Here is a 25,473-nt window from a genome sequence, read left to right as displayed (position 1 = left end):
AGTAGTAGTAGTAGTAGTAGTAGTAGTAGCAGCAGCAGTAGTAGTAGTAGTATACTTTGTCCATGGAGTTTTTTTGGCAGTGATACTGGAGTGGCTTGCCAGTTCCTGCTCCAGGTGGATCATGTTTAGTCAAAACTCTCCACTATGACCTGTCCGTCTTGGGTGGCCCTGCATGGCATAGCTCATAGCTTCTCTGAGTTATTTAAGCCCCTTCACAGTGAGAAGATCAAACCTATCCATTCTGAAGGAAATCAGCCCTGAGTGCTCACTGGAAGGACAGATCCTGAAGTTGAAGCTCCAGTACTTTGGCCACCTCATGAGAAGAGAAGACTCCCTGGAAAAGACCCTGATGTTGGGAAAGATGGAGGGCACAAAGAGAAGGGATGAGATGGTTGGACAGTGTTCTCGAAGTGACTGGCATGAGTTTGGCCAAGCTGCGGGAGGCAGTGGAGGATAGGGGTGCCTGGCGTGCTCTGGTCCATGGGGTCACGAAGAGTCGGACACGACTGAACGACTGAAGAACAACCATTAGTATACTGCCCTCCATCTGTAGATCTCAGGGCAGTTCACAACACAAAAATAATACTCCCTTCTCCAGAAAAGAAACGCAAAAACCAGTTATTGTTTTTTGGTTACTACAGTACGCATTTTGGGTTTTTAATATTGCAAACTGCCTCGTGATCCTCAGCTGAAGGGAGCTAATGTTGCTGTTGTTGGCCTCCATCTGTCTCAAGAGACAATGGGCTGTGCCTCGGGGGGGGGGGGTGAAGTCAAATTGCTGGAGAAGCACAGCGCCTGCAAAGACTGCTCATACATAACTGTTGTGTTAGGTAAAGGTAAAGGGACCCCTGACCCTTAGGTCCAGTCGTGTCCGACTCTGGGGTTGCGGCGCTCATCTCGCGTTACTGGCCAAGGGAGCCGGCGTACAGCTTCCGGGTCATTTGGCCAGCATGACAAAGCCGCTTCTGGCGAACCAGAGCAGTGCACGGAAACGCCGTTTACCTTCCCACCAGAGCGGTACCTATTTATCTACTTGCACTTTGACGTGCTTTTGAACTGCTTGGTGGGCAGCAGCTGGGACCGAGCAACGGGAGCTCACCGTGTCGCAGAGATTCGAACCGCCAACCTTCTGATCGGCAAGCCCTAGGCTCTGTGGTTTAACCTGTGTTGTTGTTGTGGTTGTTGTTCTTCAGTCGTTCAGTCGTGTCCGACTCTTCGTGACCCCATGGACCAGAGCACGCCAGGCACCCCTATCCTCCACTGCCTCCCACAGTTTGGCCAAACTCATGCCAGTCGCTTCGAGAACACTGTCCAACCATCTTAACCTGTGTTAGCGGCACCCAAATGACTTCTCTGGGGTGCAAGCCTGGCCAATGTGTATGGAGGTCTTTGGCCAGGGAATTTGGTGCAACTGGCCATTACAAATACCCAAAGCCACTGCCTTCCTGCAACCACCAGGGAATTGACCTTCTGCCAGCTGGCTTGTTGGCCCAAGAGAGTCACCCCACTTGTGTGCCTGAGTAAAAGGCCATAGGGTAAGTCCTACATCAGCCGGGGGGGGGGGGGGTCTGTAAGCGAAAGAGGGGAGCATGTGTGAGCCACAATCTGTGTATCAGTGAAATCACTAGTTGGTCTTCATACCTTGCAGACGGGCAGCAACTTCGGCGTAGGACTGCATCACGACCAGGGAGACGGCTTCCCCTGATGCCAACAGAAAAAAGAAAAACAGACCCCGTTATTCCAGGCCCCCAGAAATTCCTCAGCTCTGCTCCACAGGCAGGCAAAGGTCCATGCAAATGGGAAGTCCATACCAAAAGCGTACAGGAATTTAGCAGCCTGGATAAATTGCGCAATTAAATATATATATATATATATATATATATATTGAAAATGTTTAATTACAAACAAGAATGATTACAGACTTACAGAAAAGGAAAGGCCCAAATGATCATGGAGAAGGTGCTGGAAAGCCAGCGAAGATACAGGTGAAACTCGAAAAATTAGAATATCGTGGAAAAGTCCATTTATGTAAGCAACTCGTGACATGCAACCCTAAAGTTGAAATTGTTAATTTGGGGTTCTCATCAGATGTACGCCATAATCATCACAATTATAACAAATAAAGGCTTGACATATCTCGCTTTGCATGTCATGAGTCTATCTCATATATTAGTTTCACCTTTTAAGTTGAATTACTGAAAGAAATGAACCTTTCCACGATATTCCAGGGAGAAGAGAAGACTCCCTGGAAAAGACCCTGGTGTTGGGAAAGATGGAGGGCACAAGGAGAAGGGGACGACAGAGGATGAGATGGTTGGACAGTGTTCTCGAAGCTGCTAACATGAGTTTGGCCAAACTGCAGTGAAAGATAGGGGTGCCTGGCTTGCTCTGGTCCATGGGGTCACGAAGAGTCGGACACGACTGAACAACAACAACACAACTCACAGCTGGCATAGAAGAGCACCGCCGTGGAGTTGGTCTTTGCGAGAGTAGGGGCGAAGGAGTCTTCCGTCAGGGTCTGGATGTGCTCAAGAGGAAGTTCACGCTTCCGGTCCCTGATGAGCGATTCCACCACCTCGTCGTCTTGGATCTCTGCAGGGCAAACAACACAGGCTCCATCTCAAGACAAGGAAAGAAACAGGATCCGCTGCATGCTTTCGGCAGGGTTCTGAGAGCACCCCACGACTTCACAGAGGGCGAAGCTATCCATGACTTTTACTGTGGCAGCAATAATTTAATAAAAACAATAATTTATTATTTATACCCCACCCATCTGGCTGGGTTTCCCCAGCCACTCTGGGCGGCTCCCAACAGAATAAAACGTCAAATATTAAAAACTTCCCAGAACAGGGCTGCCTTCAGATCTTTTCTAAAAGTAAGATTTATTTCCTTGGCATCTGATGGGAGGGCGTTCCACAGGGTAGGCGCCACTACCGAGAAGGCCCTCTGCCTGGTTCCCTGTAACCTCACTTCTCGCAGGGAGGGAACCGCCAGAAGGCCCTCAGAGCTGGACCTCATGTCTAGGCTGGACGATGGGGTTGGAGACGCTCCTTCAGGTATACTGGACTGAGGCCATTTAGGGCTTTAAAGGCCAGCACCAACACTTTGAATTGTGCTCGGAAACGTACAAGCAAGTACACTCTGGAACTCCCTGCCTATTGATATCAAGCAGACAACTTTGCCGTCTTCTTTTCAGCACCTGCTAAAGACATTTTTATTTAGATAAACCTATTGATTGATTGAATTTAAATACCGCCCTATACCTGGAGGTCTCAGGGTGATTCACATGAAAAGATCACAGTATATAAAATTAAAATAAAAACAATAACCCATTAATACACCCCCCCCCCCCCGCAAAAAGAGCCACATTTTAAAAGGGTATAGGATGTTGATCAGGTCAACCAAAGGCCTGTTTAAAAAAGAATGTTTTTGCCTGGCACCTAAAAGTGTATAACGAAGGCACCAGGCGAACTTCCCTAGGGAGAGCATTCCACAAACAGGGAGCCACTGCAGAGAAGGCCCCGTTCTTGTGTTTCCACCCTCTGGACCTCTTGACGAGGAGGCACACAAAGGTGGGCCTCCGAAGATGGTCTCAGGATCCAGGTAGGTTGATATGGAAAGAGGTGGTCCTTGAGGTATTGGGGTCCTGAGCTGTTTAAAGCTTTATAGGTCAAAACCAGCACTTTGAATTGGGCCAGAAACTAATCAGTAGCCAGTGCAGTCGGACCAGGATCGGTGTCAGATGCTCAAACCGTCTTGCCGCCTGGTGAGCAACCTGGTGGCTGAATTCTGCACCAGCTGAAGTTTCCGAACCGTCTTCAGACATGTAGAATGTTTTCATCTGTTTTAATGTATCCTAATATCTGTTGGAAGCCACCCAGAGTGGCTGGGGAAACCCAGCCAGATGGGCGGGGTACAAATAATAAATAAATTTTTTATTATTATTATTATTATTATTATTATTATTATTATTATTATTATTATTATTATTATGTTTATTGCTGATTTTACCTTTTGAATGTTTTCATGAGTTGTTTGAATTTATTGCCTTACTCTCTTTGTAAGCCATTTTGGGTTTTTCCTTCAACCATCAAGCGGCGTAAAATTTTACCAAATAAAATGAATTAGTAAATTTACCTTGTTCGTAGTTCTCACCATCTTCCTCCTCTTCCTCCTCTTCTTCCTCCTCCTCCTCACGTTCCTGTGTGCGTTCATTCTGCTTGCCATTTTCCACCAAGGCTATGATCTCATCCATGTCTTTCAGAACCAAGTATTTAACAGGCGCACCCTGCAGAGATGCCACATCATTGAAATCAGTCAAGGCTGCAAGCCTGCACACATTTACCCGAGAGTAAGTCTCACTTGCTGCAATGAAACTTGCTACTGAGCAGACCCGCTGCAGGTTGCACAACAGAGAGGGAGTCTTAATCATAGAACCATAGAATCCTAGAGTTGGAAGAGACCACAAGGGCCATCCAGTCCAACCCCCTGCCAAGCAGGAAACACCATCAAAACATTCCTGATAGATGGCTGTCAAGCCTCCGCTTCAAGACCTCCAAAGAAGGAGACTCCACCACACTCCTTGGCAGCAAATTCCACTTTCCAACAGCTCTTACTGTCAGGAAGTTCTTCCTAATGTTTAGGTGGAATCTTCTTTCTTGTAGTTTGAATCCATTGCCCCGTGTCCGCTTCTCTGGAGCAGCAGAAAACAACCATTCACCCTCCTCTATAGGACATCCTTTGATATATTTGAACATGGCTATCATATCACCCCTTAACCTTCTCTTCTCCAGGCTAAACATACCCAGCTCCCTAAGCCGTTCCTCATAAGGCATCGTTTCCAGGCCTTTGACCATTTTGGTTGCCCTCCTCTGGACACGTTCCAGCTTGTCAGTATCCTTCTTGAACTGTGGTGCCCAGAACTGGACACAGTATTCCAGGTGAGGTCTGACCAGAGCGGAATACAGTGGTACTATTACTTCCCTTGATCTAGACGCTATACTCCTATTGATGCAGCCCAGAATTGCATTGGCTTTTTCAGCTGCTGCATCACACTGACCCCAGCGACAACGAACTAACCTCCTCAGGTGTCTTGAGAGCAACGTTATACCGGGGAAGAACATCCAGGCTGATGGAGCTCCTTTCAAAATAAAAAACTAGGCATTAAAACCTGAAATGCAGCATGTAAATAATTATAAATCTGAGGGCCAGCTCTCCTGTGGCCGGACTGGACTGCTCTACCATTGAGCTGTGGGTTAGAAAGGGGGGGGGGAGGTTTTGAAAGCTGCCCGAAACGGTTAAAAACGCCCACATTTCTAGAGTTAACTCTCCCCTTCTCTATCTAGCAGGACTAGAGTTAAGAATTGGTTTTAACATCCAATTGTTGGCAGCAAACCTCTCAAAGGCACGGAGAGTATGTATATGAACTTAATATTGTTTTATGGATTATAAATGCCCTGCTGATTTGATAATGATATAATATGACTGCTGCAGAAACTGTGGTGCTTAGCTTAATTTTTAGTTGCTGCTTTCTTAACAGTCTTTTTTAACAGATTGTTTTATTGGTGATTTGTTAATTACTTTGTGTGATTTGTGCCGTATTTGTGAAGTTCTGTTATGTTACTTTTATTTATTGTTTGTAAGCCAATTTGGGATTCATCTGAATGAAAAGCGGCACAGAAGCACAATAAAACGAATCAAATCAAAGGCTGTTATCATAGCTCCGCCTAGTAGCACATGCCAGCCTATGACTTGTCCTTAAGAACCGCAGGATCAGGCCCAAGGGGGACCATTTATAGTGGGCCCTCCGGATACAAACTTACTGTATTTTTCGCACCATAGGGCGCACCTCGTTTTTAGAGGAGGAAACAAGAAAAAAATATTTTTCTGGTTTTCCTCCTCTAAAAGCCCTGTTTTTTTCAGGATCAGCTAAAGGTTTTGCAGCTTTTTTTGCAAAGGGAAAAACCCTGTTTTTTGCGGATCAGCTAAAAGTTTTGCAGCTTTTTTGCAAAGGGGGAAAAGCAAAGCTCCTTTTGCAAAGGGGGGAAATCAAAGAGGAAAAGCCCCGTTTTTATGGGGTTCAACTCACATTTCTCTAGCTTCTAAAGGAAACGGAGGCTTTTCTACAGTTTCCAGACAGATAATCTAATCAGCCAGTCCCATGTCGCTGGGGAAACAAACAACCTCCCTCTGCAGCACATTCAACAAAGGAGGGCGGGGCTGAAAGGGAGCCAGGACTCTTATCTCTCTCCCGATCTCTTGCGGATCAGCTGCTGAGCGGGGTCCTTTCAACACCCCCTTTTCTCTTTGTAAAATAAAAAGCATGATCCTCTTTTGGCCCCTGGGCAATTCAGCTCCAGGGACCAGCATTCGCTCCATAAGACACACAGATATTTCCCCTTACTTTTTAGGAGGAAATATGTGCGCCCTATGGAGCGAAAAATACGGTAATTTGTCCCGGGGGGTCCGTACTTACCCCGAAAGGCCTGTATCCGGAGGCGCCGCTTCTGTGCACACGCGCAGCGCGGCGAAACCCGGAAGTATAAACTTCCGGGTTTGGAGCGTTTGTAACCCGAGGCACCACTGTAGTCCAGGGTCCAGTCCTTAATCCTAGGCACACCTTCAGTTTATTGCCAGGAAGAACTCTGTGGGACTGACTTCTGTGTAAATGGGCACAGCACCGGGCTCTTAGTGCGTCTGTGGGGATGGTCAGCTCCCACGGCGAGAAGACATCTCAGAAACCCACCCACCCTCTTCTCCCCTTCCCCAAATTGCTCCCCTCGTTGAATACCTCTGGTCCTTAAATACCTCGACAGGAGGAGGACTCCAGCTTTGCCCAGCAGCTGCCAGGCCACAAACTCTGCAATTCCTTTATCTGCCTCAAAGGTTTCCTCGTGAGTCAGGATGAAGATCAGCGGAAGGCCCAGGTGGAGGTGAGTGGTGGAAACCTTTTCTGGATCTTCTGTAGCCTCTACCTGCAGGAGAGAGGCCATTTCAGGGTAAATACAGGCCTACTCAGGGGTGGAGCGAGGGGGGGGGCGTAGGGGGCGGTCCACCCCGGGTACCGTCCTGGGGGGGTGACACTCACTGGCCCACCCCTCGCCTCCATGCCGCGGCTCCGTAGGCCAGCCAGCGGCAAAAAAAGCCCTTTAAAAAAGGGGGGGAGGAAAGCAGCCACCGGCAGAGCAAACAAGCGGTTGCTTTCCTTTCGTAGCGCCCGTGCGTCACGACGCACGCACCGCCCCCGGGGGGTGCCTTCAGGTTTGGCCCCCCAGGTGCAGCGGAGGCTTCCTCCGCCACTGGGCCTACTGCCTGCCCCCTGAAAAAAGAAGTGATAATATTCAGTGCTGCCTTGGAAATCTACCTTCTTTAAGCAAACAAACAGAAAGATGCAGTGATAAATTTGAGTTACAGGTAGGTAGCCATGTTGGTCTGCCATAGTCAAAACAAAATAAAAAATTAAAAAATTCTTTCCAGTAGCAGCTTAAGAGACCAACTAAGTTTGTTCTTGGTATGAGCTTTCGTGTGCATGCACACTTCTTCAGATACACTGAAACGGAAGTCACCAGACTCTCAGACAGAGACTCTCACCTAAGAGATCTACAGCAAACCTTTTTAGAACTAAAATATCCGCCTGATGAAGTTAAACAACAAATCAACAGAGCCAGACTGATACCCAGAGAGAACTTGCTGCAAGACAGACCCAAAAAAGAAAATAACAGAACACCACTAGTAATCACATACAGCTCCCAAGTTAAAACAGTACAACGCATCATCAGAGATCTACAACCTCCCCGAGACAATTACACTTCTCTTTCTCAAGCTCTGGGAGGAAGACCCTTCATCGCATACAAACAGCCACCCAATCTCAAACAGCTCCTCACCCACAATAATACAAAAACAGGACTCAACATGGACACTGGTACCAGAGCCTGCAATAAACCCAGATGCCAACTTTGCTGTCACATAAACCCGGATAACACCATTACTGGTCCCAACAACATCAAACACACCATCTCAGGACTATTTAGTTGCTCATCTTCCAACATTGTGTATGCAATCAAATGCCAACAGTGTCCTTCAGCTCTCTATATTGGACAAACAGGCCAAAGGATAAATGGACATAAATCTGATATCAGGAATCACGAGACAGAGAAACCAGTAGGAGAACACTTCAATCTCCCAAGACATTCTATACAAGATCTCAAAGTAGCTGTCTTAATACAAAGAAATTTCAGAAATAGACGGGAAAGAGAAGTGGCTGAATTGCAACTCATTACCAAACTCAAAACCATGGAGAGGCCTGGTCTGAACAAAGACATTGGATTCTTATCTCATTATACATGACAAAGCTATCTTTAGCCATCCACCCCTTGCTTTTTCCTTTAGGACTAATTGTAGTCGTTAACAGTCATCTACAGCTTTTCCACACCCATCAGCTGATCCCCCATTCCCACCACCCTTCTGAGTAATACCCCTCCCCACCCTCTCACTATATTTAAGGGTCTGGTGACTTCTGTTTCAGTGTATCTGAAGAAGTGTGCATGCACATGAAAGCTCATACCAATAACAAACTTAGTTGGTCTCTAAGGTGCAACTGGAAGGAATTTTTTTTATTTGTTTCGACTATGGCAGACCAACACAGCTACCTACCTGTAACTAGGAATTTATTGTGTTTGATACTGGTGTTCCTATATGCTTTGTCCCAGATGCTCTCCTTACCTTTGGTTTGCCTCATTTGGCACCTGTTATTATATTTTGCTAAGTTCCCTTATAAATAAACATATACCGGGGGTGTTGGGAATTTCTGAAATAAATAAAAGAATAGATCATTTGAAAATAAATAAACAAGTTTCTAGTCCTCATGATTCTGAACAAAGGAGTTAAATAGGAGCTTCGTGGCTAAGCGGGGATTTGAACCTTGGTCTCCCGGGTCCCAATTCAACACTAGGAGGGGGGCTTGGCAAGGGCAGGCTGCTGCTTCCCATGACTCCTTTTAAAGCAGAGGTTGGATGGCCATTTGTCATGGATGCTTTATCTGAGATCCCTGCACTGCAGGGGGTTGGACTAGATGACCCCTCGGGTCCCTTTCCAGCTCTAATCCAACAGGCCTTTGAAGAAAGCTCGGAACAAGTGAGTGAGGATGAAGGTGGGAAGGAGGCCACCCCCCTCTCCGTACCACGAGCGGCTCCGCCATCAGTTTCAGGAACCTGTGGATGTTAAGCGTGGTCAGCGGCTGCCCCATCAGAGTCCTCCGGCACGGCTGGTCCAGATCCGTGGCCACTTTGCAGTGGCAGAAAAAGAGCTTTGAGCTTGGCACATCCGGCTCTCCGCTGCTGCAGGAGGGAGACACCAGAGCATCAGAAAAGGATCCGGCCTGGCCTCCCGTGCGCTTGCATTCCTAAATGCAGACACACTCGATGTCGGGTGGGGTGTGCCCAGAAACACAGTCAGGTGCCGTTTGTCCCCCTTTGCAAAAACACCAACTGGACCCAGAATGATGCTGATGCAAAGGGAATGCTGAGCCAGACCCAGTGGTCCATCTGGCCCAATACTGCCTGCACTGACTGGCAGCTGCTCTCCAGATTATTACTAATGTGGTCTAAACCACAGAGCCTAGGGCTGGCCGATCAGAAGGTCGGCGGTTCAAATCCCCGCGACGGGGTGAGCTCCCGTTGCTCGGTCCCTGCTCCTGCCCACCTAGCAGTTCAAAAGCACGTCAAAGTGCAAGTAGATAAATAGGTACCGCTCCGGCGGGAAGGTAAACGGCGTTTCCGTGCGCTGCTCTGGTTCACCAGAAGCGGCTTTGTCATGCTGGCCACATGACCCGGAAGCTGTACGCCGGCTCCCTCGGGCAGTAAAGCGAGATGAGCGCCACAACCCCAGAGTCGGACACAACTGGACCTAATGGTCAGGGGTCCATTTACCTTTACCTTTACTAATTGCATTAACACCCCACCTTTTTCTCCAAGGAGCTCGAGATGGGGCACGTGGGTCTCCCCCTCCACAGTGACAACAACAACCCGGCAAGGTAGGTTGAGCTGAGAGGCAGTGACTGGCCCAAGGTCACCCAAAACAGAAGCTGGCTCAGCAAGGCAGCCTTCCCCAACATGGCACCCCCCAGATGTTGTTCTCCATGTTGACTGGAGTGACAGCAGCTGCCAGCCAAAACATCTGGAATGCGAGACTGAACCAAGGATTTCAAAGCCTGGTAGTCATTTACACCTTCAGTGCCCCCCTACCGCCCCCTTGACTCTTAGCTTCCCCTAGGTAATCCCACCACCTGCCAGGGGGCAGTACTGCCCACTTTGGGACCTGCGGGGTTAAGGCTTGCAGAAAAACCAGAGACTTGCCTAGTGTCCTAGAGACAATTTTTACTCGCCCCAGGTGACCGGGGAATTGCAAGACTGAGCTGGAGCACCCTGGAAGGTGGGGGGCAGGCCTAAAGGGTTGTGCACGTTTAAAGTTTGTGCTGACAGCTGAAAGATCCTACCCAGCCTCCCTCTCTGTGTGTGTGTCAAATACATACCGAATGCTCCTCAAAACCGTCACTTCCGTGGTTAAGGCGAACTTAAGAGAGTCGTAGACGAAAGCAGCCTCCATCAATGCTCTGTGCTCTAGGAGAAAGATGGGCGCACTTAGGGACTCGTATTTACAGTTGCAATCAAAATTCTTCAACCCCCATTGCAAACCAGGTTTATTGTCAAAGTGTACGGGCTTTGAGCTGTTTGAAGAAGAAGAAGAGTTTGGATTTTTTATCCCGCTTTATCACTACCCGAAGGAGTCTGAAAGCGGCTCAAATTCTCCTTTCCCTTCCTCCCCCACAACAAACACTCTGTGAGGTGAGTGGGGCTGAGAGACTTCAGAGAAGTGTGACTAGCCCAAGATCACCCAGCAGCTGCATGCGGAGGAGAGGAGACGCGAACCCGGTTCCCCAGATTACGAGTCTACCGCTCTTAACCACTACACCACACTGGCTCTCAAATCAAAGAAAAGCAATTGAAAGGCTTCAAGTGGTTTCCGCATATATAAAACGACCTTCACCTGCCTGCGGGACGACAACAAGGGGTGGGGAGCCATTCTGGCTTCTCTGGGGAGGGAGCTCCAAAGTTGTCTGGGAGGAGCCACCACCGAGAAGGCCCTCTCCTGCACGCCCACCGAGCGCCCCTGGGAGGGTGGCAAGACTGAGAGAAGGGCCTTCCCGGAAGATCTCAGAGCCCAGGCAGGATCGTAGGGGAGAAATACGGGATTTCAGATATCCCCCTCCGTCATCACACCCTAAAGCTGTCCATCCAAGTGCTGTTGGCTCAACCGCAGTTCAACCACTGCCTTTATAACCAAGAGAGAGGCTCTGCAGCAGCTGATTCCACAAACTTTGGAGCTGGAGGGAGGAAACAGACAAGGGAACCCTCCGCGGCCGAGCAAAGTTGCCCAGTTTATTACCTGCCGTCCCAACAGCCTGCACATAGGCAAAGACCAGGTCCCAGGAGCCCTTCAGAGAGTTTTCCAGCTTCTGGAGGTCTGCCGGAGTGGCGATGTATTTCACTTCGTTGAAGAGGAGGGCGCTGGGAAGGAGACACGGCGAGCGATGTGTAAACCAGGGAAGCTTTTTCAAACCGAGGGCCACATCCCCTTCTCGGCAAGCCCCCGAGGGCCACATTCCAGCGATGGGTGGGGCCAGGGGCAAAAGTGGGCGGAAATCTATTTTTTTGCATGCACACACTGCTCTCTATTCTCTACCCAGGTGAGCAAAATCAATTATTGGACTTCTAGGACAGGTTACAGCCAGGCCATAAACACTCGAGGAAGATGGAGGGAGGGCAGGTTTAGGCTGTGTTTGTCCCATGGGCCTGAGGGTCTCACAGTTGGGGTGAGAGGGGCTGAGGAAGGTGGCTGAACAACTAATCCTTCTTCGCAGGGAACTCTGGGAATTGTAGCCCTCATCGCTTTTATCAAACTACAGCTCCCAGAATTTTTTGGGGGACACCACCATGACTGCTTAGAAAAGACCCTGATGTTGGGAAAGATGGAGGGCACAAGGAGAAGGGGACGACAGAGGATGAGATGGTTGGACAGTGTTCTCAAAGCGACTGGCATGAGTTTGGCCAAACTGTGGGAGGCAGTGAAGGATAGGGGTGCCTGGCGGGCTCTGGTCCATGGGGTCACGAAGAGTCGGACACGACTGAACGACTGAACAACAACAACAACAACAACATGACTGATTAAAAGTTGTTTCATAGTTATGTCATAACATACAGATGGGAGGATTGGGGAAAATTATGAAAATCTAATTTAAAATTTACTGATTGTATACTGTTAAAAGAGAATTATATGAAAATGATGTATAGATGGTACATTAAAGGTAAAGGTAAAGGTACCCCTGACCATTAGGTCCAGTCGTGAACGACTCTGGGAGGAAAGAGGGAAATCTCAGGGTGAGAGGGGCCAGAGTCAAGGATGCCATGAGTTTAGATGCGCTAGGACAAGTTGCAAAATGAGGGTGATGAGGATTAAAGGTAAAGGTAAAGGGACCACTGACCATTAGGTCCAGTCGTGAACGTCTCTGGGGTTGCGGCGCTCATCTCGCTTTATTGAGATGTACAGCTTCCGGGTACAGCTTCCGGGTCATGTGGCCAGCATGACTAAGCTGCTTCTGGTGAACCAGAGGAGCCCACGGAAATGCTGTTTACCTTCCCGCCAGAGTGGTACCTATTTATCTACTAGCACTTGAAGTGTTTTCGAACTGCTAGGTTGGCAGGAGCTGGGACTGAGCAATAGGAGCTCACCCCGTCGCAGGGATTCGAACCGCCGACCTTCTGATCGGCAAGTCCTAGGCTCTGTGGTTTAGACCAGTGTTTTTCAACCTTTTTTGGGCAAGGGCACACTTGTTTTATGAAAAAAATCACGAGGCACACCACCATTAGAAAATGTTAAAAAATTTAACTCTGTGCCTATATTGACTATATATAAAGTAATTCTCTTGAATAGGAATCAAATAAACACAATTTTTCCCACGGCACACCAGGCAACATCTCGCGGCACACTAGTGTGCCGCGGAACAGTGGTTGAAAAACACTGGTTTAGACCACAGCGCCACCCGCAACCCTAGATGGTACATTACACCTGTACAAGTGTTAAAAATGTATAGGACAGGCTCCAAAAAACGTTGGAAGTGTAAAGAAAAAGATGGCACCTTCTTTCATATGTGGTGGAACTGTAAAACAATTAAGAATTATTGGGAAATGATATATAATGAGATGAAAAAAATGTTTAAGATAACTTTTTGTGAAAAACCCAGAAGCTTTTCTATTAGGCGTTACAGGTCAAGACTTGCCAAAAGGGAAAAAGAAGCTCCCGTATATACTCGAGTATAAGCCCACCCGAATATAAGCTGAGGCACCCAATTTTACTACAAAAAACCAGGAAAGCTTATTGACTCGAGTATAAGCTGGGTGTGCGTGTGTGTGTGTGTGTGTCAGCAGCAGAGGAGGCTCCTCACCCCACCACCGCTTGCAAGAGCAGGGATCATAGCCATGGTTGGGAGAGGCACGGCACAGCGCAGCCCCTCTCCCAACCGCGGCTCCGATCCCTGCCGTTGTGAGAGGCAGGTGGCGGCGGTAGGAGCAGCAGCCCAAAAGGGCTCCTTTCTCGCCGCTCGTCCTGCCACCGCCGCCCGCCTCACTCGAGTATAAGCCGAGGACGGCTTTTTCAGCACAAAATGTACAAAGCTCGACTTATACTTGAGTATATACGGTATTTATGTATGGTACAGCTGCAGCTAGGATATTGCTAGCCCAAAAGTGGAAAAGCGACAAGATACTACCTAAAGAAGAATGGTAAGAAAAAACTGATGCCAAAATGGCAAAATTAACTGAAAGACTTGGAGATAAAGACAATAGAGACTTTTAAAAAAGACTGGGAACCATTCATGTTGTATCTACAAAAAACACTGTAAAGAAATGAACTCACTAGCAGGATTTGCCTAAACGCTTACAATTAACAAAAAGAAGAAGAAGAAGAAGAGTTTGGATTTGATATCCCGCTTTTCACTACCCAAAGGAGTCTCAAAGCAGCTAACATTCTCCTTTCCCTTCCTCCCCCACAACAAACACTCTGTGAGGTGAGTGGGAATGAGAGACTTCAGAGAAGTCTGACTAGCCCAAGGTGACCCAGCAGCTACATGCGGAGGAGCGGGGAAGCGAAGCCGGTTCACCAGATTACGAGTCTACCGCTCTTAACCATTACACCACACTGGGATTGATGGGATTCAATTTAAAGGTTGTAATATTAAGGTGTAATTAAATAAGCAGGAGAAGCTAATATACAACAAACCAGAGGAGGAAGTTGAGGGAAGTCGCAGGGGAGGGGAGGGGTCATTTGGTATTTTTACATGATCTGTTGTTATTGTCACAAAGATAAAAATTTAAAACTCAGTAAAAACTATTTTTTTAAAAAAAGTGGTTTCGTAGGGCTTTAAGTGCATGGTGTGAATGTGGACTAGGTGCCCTGCCACAGAGTTCTGGCCAATGGAATAATAATAATAATAATAATAATAATAATAATAATAATAATAATAATAATAATAATTTATTATTTATACCCTGCCCATCTGGCTGGGTTTCCCCAGCTACTCTGGGCTGCTTCCAACTGAATATTAGAAACAAGCTTTTTTCCCGCTGCTCTGGAGGGGAGAACCCAAACCAATGGATTCAAATGACAAGGAAGGAGTTTGCGACTAAATATTACGAAGAACTTCCCAACAGGAAGAGCTGTTGGACAGTGGAACGGACGCCTTCGGGAGGTTGTGGGCTCTCCTTCCTTGGAGGCTTTTGAACAGAGGTCAGATGACCACCTGTCAGCTAGGAGTCCTGATTTTCTGGGGGTTGGACTAGAGGACCCTTGGGGGTCCCTTCCAATTCTACAGTTCTATGATTCTACAAGTCCGTCACCTCAAGTTCCCCCCACCCGCAGCCGTCACTGACTCGGCACAAGTCTGCTGTCACATCCCTCTTTCCACGCGGAACGCAGGCAGGTGGCTGCAAACGGAACTGACGCCCGTCAAACAGATGTCGAAAGGACTCACAAGAGCACGTTGGCCACAATGGCATCCACACTGAACAAGGCGTCCGTGGGGAGCTCACGAAGCAACACGTGTCCCCTGGAAGAAGTAAGGAGAAGAACATGAGAGGGAGATAGGTGCGCCCAAATTTGGCCTCATGCAGCCAAAGCCAGAGGTTCTCGAACTGTTTTCAGCGTTGCGCAGAATTTTAATAACAAATACACTGGAAAACGAAAAGAAAACAAGACCCAGCAAAGCTTGATTTATAAGGCATCCTGGGATCCATTACCTCCATTCTGCACCCTTTAAAATATTTTTGTCACAAAAGTTGGGTGCCACCCCAACTCTCTGCTGAGCAATGGCAAGATCCCCGGGGAGGGGGTGTTCCAGGCACTCACCCAGGGTCTGTATTCCTTCGGAGGATTGAGACACGGCAGAGACCATCATAGCTTTCAGAAATGTGGGTTATTCACCTGTTTACAACTTCAGTCTGCATGGAGGGAGTCCGGATCTTACAGCACGGTCATTTCAAGAGGGCCTTGCAGAGGTGTACGAAGCCGCTCAGGCACCCGGAGCGGCAAACATGACGTGCACCTGGGGGTGGGGCGTCGCTACGTAGCGCGCATGCGCAGAGTCACTACGTACGCATGCGCGCTACGTAGCGGGTTGCCGGCGGATGGTGCCAGGATCCTCTGCTAGTGGCTGCAGCCGCGAACGGAGGATCCTCTACGTGCAGCTGGAGCTGCAAAAGTCTTCAAAGAGTTCTATTAATATAGAAGCAAATTCCAGTCGAAATCAATTCCAGGACAAGGCCCGGTTTCGCTCATAGAGGCATACAGAGAATTGGTACACCTTGACCCTGAAAATCCAGCTGAGGAAGAATTAGCGAAACAGGGCCTTGTCCTGGAATTGATTTCGACTGGAATTTGCTTCTATATTAATAAAACTGTTGGAAGACTTTAAAATTGATCTCCCGCCTGGCCAGAGTTCTTGGATTCTTTAATTTTTGACCCCTGGAGACGTGGCACCTGGAGCACACTGGCCCCCCCACCCCCGTTGCTACGCCACTGGGGTCTTGTACTCCACAGCAGTGCAGCCAGCCTTCAGCCAACCTGCCCAAGATGGATCCCAGCCTTTCTTCTCTCCCCTTATTCTTCCCAGAACACCCTACTAAAAACTGTTTTCCTGACTTCCGGCGGCGACGCAATGGCGGAGCGGTCGTGGGTTGCCTCGGCTGCGAGGCGACCCAGCCCGTCCCGGGGGTTGGAGCCCCGCTACCGCTAAGCGGGGCTCCGATAGGGTGCGGGAAGAGCGTCCCGCACCCTGGGCTCCCCGGCTATGCCCACTATGGCTCCGAACCCTTCCCTCGCTCCCCCTGTAAAGGGGGAGTGGGGGGTGAAGGGAAAACGGAGCCGGGCTTTAGGGGACAAGCCCCAACCGGGACGCGAAGCGGCGGTTGCCCCCGCGATGTGCGTTAACGTTCTACCTGTCAAAGTTGGAGTTTAAGAATCCCGGTGTCGTGAGTATTGGATTGGATCTGTTTTTGTGCCGTGTTGACGACCTGGGGGACATTTGGAAAGGGAGCCTGCCTCTTTCCCTTCGGGAGATAGAAAATAACCAGCTTAAGAGACTGCTGTTACAGCGATGGTAACAAAGTATTTAAAATTTGATAAGTGAGACTTATGGTTTTCCCCTTTGGGGATTAAACTGGTGGACAGTATCTCTTTTTAAAATTTTTGGTTCTTGCGCCCTGGATTCGGGGAAAATGGCCGTGAAAGACTTTGACTGAATGGAAAGTTACTGGCAAGATGGAGAAGTCTGAGAACCGAAACTGCAATTTGACACCTATGCCCGCTTCTGCCATGCTCGGCTTTGTTTTTGACTTGGTTACGAACTGTGAAATGACCCATGAAGAAAGGACTATTTTATTGAGACTGGAACTGCTCAACCGAAAATTGGAGATATTGAACTGTCATATGTCAAAAAAGTTATATCCCACAGAGGAGACTGTACAGGAAATGGCTGCATTGGAGGAGAGCCTTGGCACAGAACTGAAGGGGCTGATTGAACAACAGGACGATAAGGTATGGCTACTCCGGAGTAATGGATCGTCCTTTGGGGGTGGCAGACCCAGGACGGAGAAAATTGTTATAACTAACTCCCGAGGTGAGAGCTTGGGAGCGAAGGTGAGAACTTTATGTTTATATCTACAAATAAAAGAAGAATGTGATGATGAACCGGAGAGGCTGGGGGAAAAGGTGTGCACCCTGATGTTCTATGCAAGGACTACTTTGGACTTAGTCTGGATCTGTGGTTATGTAAAGAAAAAGGATACTTCGAGGAGCAGCTCTGGAGCAAGACGACCAAAGAAAATGGACAGAAGGGGGATAGGGTGAATGATATTAAGGTATAAAGGAAAAGAATGTATTATGGTAACCTGAAACCGGTGTGTCAAGACTTTAAGTTTTTAGAGAAAGAAAAGAGGTACTCTAAATTTTTGTTACTAACAGCAGTTATAGTGAATGAAGATATTTGTTATGATTTATTTTGAAAATAAGGGGATAAGAACCAGAATCTTGTCTGGAATTAATATTAAGTTATAACATGATCTGATCTATGTTAAGTTAAGAATGGGAAAATATTGTTTATTATGAAACAAGATTTGTTAAAAAGAAGCTTATGATTTTAATTTTTAGATATTTGGATTTTTTAAGATCAAGATGGTATAAGATGTTATTAAAGTAATATTTGGGATTGGAACCGAAGGTGAAAAGGCAGGGGAAGTCTGTACCAAGATTCGACCAAGAAATTTTTTTTACAGCATAAGAAGAAGAATTATTGGTATTTGTGTATTTGTTTATTTCTAGTTGGGGGTGGGTTAATGTGGGTGTTATATTTGTATGTTGCTTGTTGTAAAACCAATAAATTCTTATTAAAAAAAAAAAACTGTTTTCCTGTCCCTTCACACACCCCTTCACACACCTCAGGCAACAGGATTCCTCTCGGGTGGTCCATCATCAACCCCTTTTGTCATGTTAACAGATTTGTTCTTCGCTAGTTTGCAGAAGCCAGCCTAGGGATCCCTTGTCTGGCACAGTTCTGCAGCTTGTACTTTCATCCATATCCCAGATAATCAAAATCCTACCATTTATAAACTTCTAGGGTTTTTGAGGGGGTCCCTACCCAAATCTATATCAATATGCAGAGCCATCGTTCTTATTCATTTCCACTCAGGATCAACCACTCACCTGAACAGGTATGCTTTCGCCACTGAGCTGTCATCTCTGCAGTAACCGGATAGTTTTCCGCTGTGACAGTTGACCTGCGGGGAAGAAGTCAGGCACGCTCAGGTCTTCGCTGAAATGACTTAGGCAAAACATCTGGAACACACTCACACTCACGAGCTTATATTTAACTCTTATTATCTGGACAGAATGATAAATAAGTATCACAAACAGGTGACTCTTAAGAGCAAGTTCAACTGTACAGAACGTAAGGACGGAGTCACCTTGCTTCTCCCTTCGGCAGGTGTTTGAAAGACAATGCTATGCTCCTGGCTATGCGCTTGTCGTTCACACAGCATTACCATTACCATTATTATTATTATTATTATTATACCACTCTATACCTGTAGGTCTCAGAGGGGTTCACAACACAAAGTTGCAGCACAAAATACATAATCAAAATAATCAAAACAATTAACAATACTAATGTAAACAAACTAATAAAATATACACTCCCCTAGAAAAAAACCCCTAAAAAAATTCCTGGCGCACAAAATATCCAAATTAACATACAGTGGTACCTCGCAAGACGAATGCCTCGCTAGACGAAAAACTCGCTAGACGAAAGGCATTCGCTAACAAAAGGGTGACTTGCAAGACGATGTTTCCTATGGCCGTGACTCACAAAACGAAAACGTTTTGTGGTCCCCCCCCCCGTAAAACCGCGCTTCCTCAGACCGTGCTTCTCAAGACGAAATTTCCGCTATACGACAGCACTCGTGGAACGAATTTTCGTCTTGCGAGGCACCACCGTATAACATTTAAAAACAATTTTAAATGTTTTTAAATGCTTTCTAGATCCATTTCTTGTTTGGAGTGTTACGGAAATTACGGGCGGGGGGGGGGACACATCCTTAAAGTTGTTAACAGTTACAAATATTATGCATAAATGTATCCTTTCGACTCGACAGCTCAGGGAAGTTACCTAGCCTTAAAAATCAAGTTGTGCATTGTTAAAAAGGACTGTAAAATGATTTCTCTCCTTCCCACGAACTCAGCTTCCAGTGCAAATCATTTCTAGAGATTCGTAGGAGCAAATGTTACAGTTAGAATTCTTAGGTGCCCAAGGACAGATCATCGCTTTCCATTTGCATTCTACTGTCACCTACGGTAGTTCCTCTGCTTTATAACTGGTATATATGCCAATAGATTGTCTCCACAATGTGGTGCATAATTTGTCTTGAAAACATACCTACCATTCATTAAAAATCTTTGTTGCTCGTGGGGGGGGGGGGATAATATAAAATCAACTCCTTTGCCACTTTCCTCCATTCCAACGCTATTTTGCCCTTGGAAAAGGGACTCCAGGAAGTGCCCAGAGGTGACCATGCTGAGCTGATTGGAAAACCAAACCCCATCACCAGGCTTGCCAGGGGGTCCAGGCATGCAAAGGAAGTTCTATTGCACTTTGGGTGCTGGGACTTCAAAGGTGTTTGCCTATGCTAATCTTACACCACCTGGGTCTTGCCCTGACATGCCTGGTTATGCTAATCTTGAACCAAGGACTTGTCTGGACAGAACAAAATAAAAAATAAAAAATAGAGACCAACTAAGTTTGTTCTTGGTATGAGCTTTTGTGTGCATGCACATTTCTTCAGATACACTGAAACAGAAGTCACCAGACCCTTAAATACAGTTCCAGTTACAGGTGGGTAGCCGTGTTGGTCTGCCATAGTTAAAACAAAATAAAAATTTCTTTCCAGTAGCACCTTAGAGACCAACTGTGTTTGTTCTTGGTATGAGCTTGCGTGTGCATGCACACTTCTTCAGATACACTGAAATGGAAGTCACCAGACCCTTAAATATAGTGAGGGATTTAAAAATACATATATATATATATAGTGAGGGAGTGGGGAGAGGTATTACTCAGAAGGGTGGTGGGAATGGGTGATTGGCTGATAGGTGTGGAAAAACTGTTGACGACTCTTAGAGCCAGTTTGGTGTAGTGGTTAAGAGCGGCAGACTCGTAATCTGGGGAACCGGGTTCGCTTCCCCGCTCTTCCACATGCAGCTGCTGGGTGACCTTGGGCTAGTCACACTTCTCTGAAGTCTCTCAGCCCCACTCACCTCACAGAGTGTTTGTTGTGGGGGAGGAAGGGAAAGGAGAATGTGAGCCGCTTTGAGACTCCTTCGGGTAGTAAAAAGCGGGATATCAAATCCAAACTCTTCTTCTTAACGGCTGCAATTAGTCTTGCAGGGAAAGGCAAGGGGTGAGATGGCTAAAGATAGCTTTGTCATGTATAATAAGATAAGAATCCAATGTCTTTGTTCAGACCAGGTTTCTCCATGGTTTTAAGTTTGGTGATTAGTTGCAACTAATTCAGCTACTGGAAAGAAATTTTTATTTTGCCTTAAATATAGTGAGGGAGTGGGGAGGGGTATTACTCAGAAGGGTGGTGGGAATGAGTGAGTGTATCTGAAGAAGTGTGCATGCACACGAAAGCTCATACCAAGAACAAACTTAGTCGGTCTCTAAGGTGCTACTGGAAGGAATTTTTTTTATTTTTTTATTTTGTTTTGACTATGGCCAGGGTGGATTTGATTTAAATCAAACTGATTTAAATCACGATTTAAATCACTAGTCAGTAAGGCTTGATTTAAATAACAGTTTTCTACATAAAGACTAATTCTTGCTGGTAAAACTTTAATATGCAAGTAGATGAAGATTTTTAGAATAACAACTTTTCATATTAGTTTTTTTATCCCCAGTTCAATAGGTTAATCATTCATATTTGGACAACTTTTCTGTTGTACTTAGGAAGGAGAAAAATAATCATTACCTTAATAATAACAATTTAAATAGATTTATTAGATCCATTCCACTCCAAACAATCAGAAAAATATTGTTTCTATTCTATTCACTGAACTTCTTGAAACTTAACACTGAAGGGGTTGATTCTGTATTCATAGGTTTGTAGAACAATAGGATTAAGGTCTTTTTCTCAACTCTGTTCACGTTATAACATTTTTGCTGTGAAGAAGAGGCATGTGATCTCTGCTGAGTCAAATTCACTTTTGAGAACTGCAAAAGTAAACCAAGCATCTGTGATAATATCTTGTAGGCAGAGAAACTGCCCAATAATCATACAAAAACCTCTGGAAGAGCATAAATGACATTGTGAATGGATTAATGGAATTTATTTACCAAAAAAATTAAACATATACAGCCTTATTCTACATAATTAAAAAAAACTAATCTTTATTTCATGATTGAATAACCTTTGGATGGTAATATATTTTCCCCAAAAAGCATTTTATTTTAAAAAATTCAATTTAAATAAAAAAAATCTGATTTTTTTTATTTTATTTTTTTTAAATCATTGATTTTTATCCACCCTGACTATGGCAGACCAACAAGGCTACCTACCTTGTCTGGACATGTTTGCCAAGGTTAAACTAGCGTAACCCCTGTCTACCCCTCCCCTCTTGTGACATGTCAGTGATGTAAAGATGATGCATCAATGATGCTGTGCGAACTGTATCGTGTGATGTGGTGGGAAGTTTTAAAAGTCAAGTGTCGCCCCATACTCTGGGTTCAAAAATTCCTCTTTGAACCTGTTGCGCAATAAACTTTGGTCTACAGCTATTTGCTCCGGTTGGTGGCTGGACTCCTTCCTTTATTCCGCAGGGACCCGCGGGCTCTGCCTGACGAGCTGGGTGGCTGAACAGTCTCACACCTAGATTTTCCCGTAACAGGAGCAACAGAGAAAAACGTTTGCCAGGAATCTGTGGGCAACTTACGGCCAAAGGAACATTTGCAACAAGAAAGACACCAGTTAGTCCTTCTAGGGGCTTGAAATAAAGGGAAAGACTTCCTCGGTTGTTTACGGGGGGTGGGGTGGGAGGAGGATGACACTTTCTTGTACCTTGAGGACTGAAATCCCATAATCTCGGAGCGCATCCGTGGATTTATCCAGCTGTTCCAAGAACATCTCAGCAGATGGAGAAGCTGGAAGATAAACAAGAGCCTGCTCTGCTTCACAAGCACAATTGCGATTATTGCTAAAAAAACGTTTCTGGGACGCTGTTTAATGTGCACAGGGCTTTCCGATGCAGCGGGGGGGGGCTGCCACCAGCCCCCTCAACCAAATGAAAATAAAATGCAAAAGCATTTAATGCAGCACTCGCCACCAAAAATTATAACTGAACCTCAAATCCTCGCACTAATGCAGAAAGGACAGTGAGATCTTCCCAGTCACAAGGAGGGGGTGGTTTTCCCAGCGATCTGCTTTCATCGCCCATCTGCTAAGTCCATTGTAAGGTCCTCTGTTGGTTGCTCATGAGTAAGCAGGCAAAACTCCGAGTTTCCTTTAAGAGTTGCATTGTGCAAACTACGTACAGTGCAGAGCTAATAAGTTCATGTCTGTATCAAGTGCCGGCAGAATCCGGGAATGGCCCCTTCCGGTTCTGACCCTAACAAAAGAGTTTCGGTATACGGAAACCCCGCATCCCATCCTTTCGTTTCACCCCAAGACACCTTTGAGGCGCCGGAAGCTGCGTGTCTCCTTCATCGCCCCTTGAGCTAGGGGAGTGCAGGGTCTCTCCAGCATCCTCAGAGCCTCTTCCCTCCGTCTCCTGAGACCCATGCCCCTCCCCGCTGGAAGCCTCGCTGCTCCCTCGGCTGCCAGAGGCGGTGCTGCTGGTCAGGTGGGACTGGGGCTCTCTGTAGCATCCCAAGAGCCCTTCCACCACCTTGCGCTGCGCCGGGGACGGTTCCCTGACACCCATGTTTCCACATTTAAAAGGTGTATTAAATCCCTGCCCCTGTATATTTTTTGCTCTTATGTTATTTCGTTGTCCCCTGCTTTGGAATTGAAATATTCAGCAAAGAGCATTTTATACCGTATTTTTCGCTCCATAAGACGCACTTTTTCCCTCCTAAAAAGTATGGGGAAATATCTGTGCGTCTTACGGAGCGAATGGTGGTCCCTGGAGCTGAATTGCCCAGGGGCCAAAAGCAGATTGTGCTTTTTATTTTACAAAGAGAAAGGGGGGTGTTGAAAGGACCCCGCTCAGCAGCTGATCAGCAAGAGATCTGGAGAGAGATAAGAGTCCCGGCTCCCTTTCAGCCCCGCCCTCCTTTGCTGAATGTGCTGCAGAGGGAGGTTGTTTGTTTCCCCAGCGACATGTGACTGGCTGATTAGATTATCTGTCTGGAAACTGTAGAAAAGCCTCCCTTTCCTTTAGAAGCTGCAGAAATGTGAGTTTAACCCCATAAAAACGGGGCTTTTCCTTTTTGCTTTTCCCCCTTTGCAAAAGGACCTTTGCTTTTCCCTCTTTGCAAAAAAAGCTGCAAACCTTTCAGCTGATCCTCAAAAAAACAGGGCTTTTAGAGGAGGAAAACCAGAAAAATATTTTTTTTCTTGTTTCCTCCTCTAAAAACGAGGTGCACCCTATGGTCCGGTGCACCCTATGGAGCGAAAAATACGGTAATTTCCTGCTTGGACTACCGCAATGCGCTCTACGTGGGGCTACCTTTGAAGGTGACCCGGAAACTGCAACTAATCCAGAATGCGGCAGCTAGACTGGTGACTGGGAGCGGCTGCCGAGACCACATAACACCGGTCTTGAAAGACCTACATTGGCTCCCAGTACGTTTCCAAGCACAATTCAAAGTGTTGGTGCTGACCTTTAAAGCCCTAAACGGCCTCAGCCCAGTACAGTGGTACCTCTGGTTATGAATGGGATCCGTTCCGGAGCCCCGTTTGTAACCCGTGTTGTGCGTAACCTGAAGCGCCGCTTCTGCGCATGTGTGCGACGCGATTGGGCGCTTCTGCGCATGACGTCATCTGACGCGTCGGAGCATGCGCGAACCGCCAAACCCGGAAGTAACACGTTCTGTTATTTTCAGGTTCGGCGCGCTCATAACCCGTGTTGTGCGCATTCTGGAGCATTCATAACAAGAGGTACGACTGTATACCTGAGGGAGCGTCTCTAGCCCCATCCTTTATCCCGGATACTGAGGTCCAGCTCCGAGGGCCTTCTGCTGGTTCCCTCATTGCAAGAAGTGAGGTTACAGGAACCTCTCTTCCAAACCTCACTCCAAGAACTCCTGTATTGTGAAATTCCCTCCCAAGAGAAGTTCGACCGGCTGCCTCTTTCAGGCTAAGACTTTCCTGCTCAGACAGGCCTTTTAGAAACATGATGCAGATCACTGGGTTGTTGTCAGGGCAAACTGGATTTTAATTGCTGGTTCTGATTTTCTGCTATTGTTTTTAATGTGTGTGTTTTTTAATTACTTTGTAAATTATTACATAGTTTTTAAATGTTGCAAAGCACCTTGAATCCCGGCTTGGTAGAAAGATGGGCTACCAATACGTTAAATCACAATACAGTCGTACCTCATGTTGCAAACGCTGAGGGTTATGTTTTTTCAGGTTGCGCTTGCGCCGAACCCAGAAGTACCGGAACAGGATACTTCTGGGTTTCATAGAATCCTACAGTTGGAAGAGACCCCAAGGGCCATCCAGTCCGACCCCCTGCCAAGCAGGAAACACCATCCAAGCATTCCTGACAGATGGCTGTCAAGCCTCTGCTTCAAGACCTCCAAAGAAGGAGACTCCACCACACTCCTTGGCAGCAAATTCCACTGTCCAACAGCTCTCACTGTCAGGAAGTTCTTCCTAATGTTTAGGTGGAATCTTCTTTCATCTTTCAGAGCTTGAGCATGCACAAAAGCACTAAATTGCGCTCCGCGCATGCGCAGAAGTGCCAAATTGCGACGCGCGCATGCACAGACGTGGCGTTGCTGGTTGCGAACGCTGCGGGTTGTGAACGTGCCTCCCGCACGGATCACGTTCGCAACCCGAGAGTCCACTGTAACAACAAACCAACCCTACTAACCAAATGCAATAAAAACGCAGATTTTTTTTTGGGGGGGGGAATACTCACTGTCCGTCCGAAAGTAAACCAAAGACGCTTTGGAGGCTTGCAAGCTGCTGAGATGTTCCAGGGGCACCATGTCCTCTGCCTGGCTTGTTGTAGACATGTAGGAAGCCCATAAGAAGAGGAGAGAGAAAGGGGTTGCCCACCCGTTCGTCTTTGGCCACGGCATGACTTCAGTGGTTTACAGCTGGCGCAGGGAGCCCAGATCTTGGGAGGAGGGAAATAGTTACAACCGCTGATTAAACA

General features: G+C 46.8%; 1 protein-coding gene across 1 annotated transcript in view; it reads right to left on the bottom strand.

The window, feature by feature from the left end:
• TXNDC16 (thioredoxin domain containing 16) overlaps positions 1 to 25,430 on the bottom strand; it is a 35,642-nt gene extending 10,212 nt beyond the window's left edge. Inside the window, exons 1-12 of the mRNA XM_033164338.1 lie at positions 25,234 to 25,430; positions 22,209 to 22,291; positions 18,307 to 18,380; positions 15,083 to 15,157; positions 11,443 to 11,564; positions 10,529 to 10,616; positions 9,179 to 9,335; positions 6,808 to 6,974; positions 5,080 to 5,140; positions 4,138 to 4,288; positions 2,446 to 2,592; positions 1,642 to 1,701 (exon numbers count right to left, since the gene is read on the bottom strand). Coding sequence (XP_033020229.1) covers positions 1,642 to 1,701; positions 2,446 to 2,592; positions 4,138 to 4,288; positions 5,080 to 5,140; positions 6,808 to 6,974; positions 9,179 to 9,335; positions 10,529 to 10,616; positions 11,443 to 11,564; positions 15,083 to 15,157; positions 18,307 to 18,380; positions 22,209 to 22,291; positions 25,234 to 25,396 — 1,348 coding nt within the window. The 5' untranslated portion in view covers positions 25,397 to 25,430. The remainder of the gene's footprint in view (positions 1 to 1,641; positions 1,702 to 2,445; positions 2,593 to 4,137; positions 4,289 to 5,079; positions 5,141 to 6,807; positions 6,975 to 9,178; positions 9,336 to 10,528; positions 10,617 to 11,442; positions 11,565 to 15,082; positions 15,158 to 18,306; positions 18,381 to 22,208; positions 22,292 to 25,233) is intronic.
• Positions 25,431 to 25,473: the final 43 nt, after the last annotated feature.

The sequence above is a fragment of the Lacerta agilis genome, chromosome 1 (genome assembly GCF_009819535.1).
Source record: "Lacerta agilis isolate rLacAgi1 chromosome 1, rLacAgi1.pri, whole genome shotgun sequence".
Lineage (NCBI taxonomy): Eukaryota > Metazoa > Chordata > Lepidosauria > Squamata > Lacertidae > Lacerta > Lacerta agilis.
The sequence above is the reverse complement of the archived record's forward strand: the minus strand, read 5'-3'. Positions and strand labels throughout refer to the sequence as shown.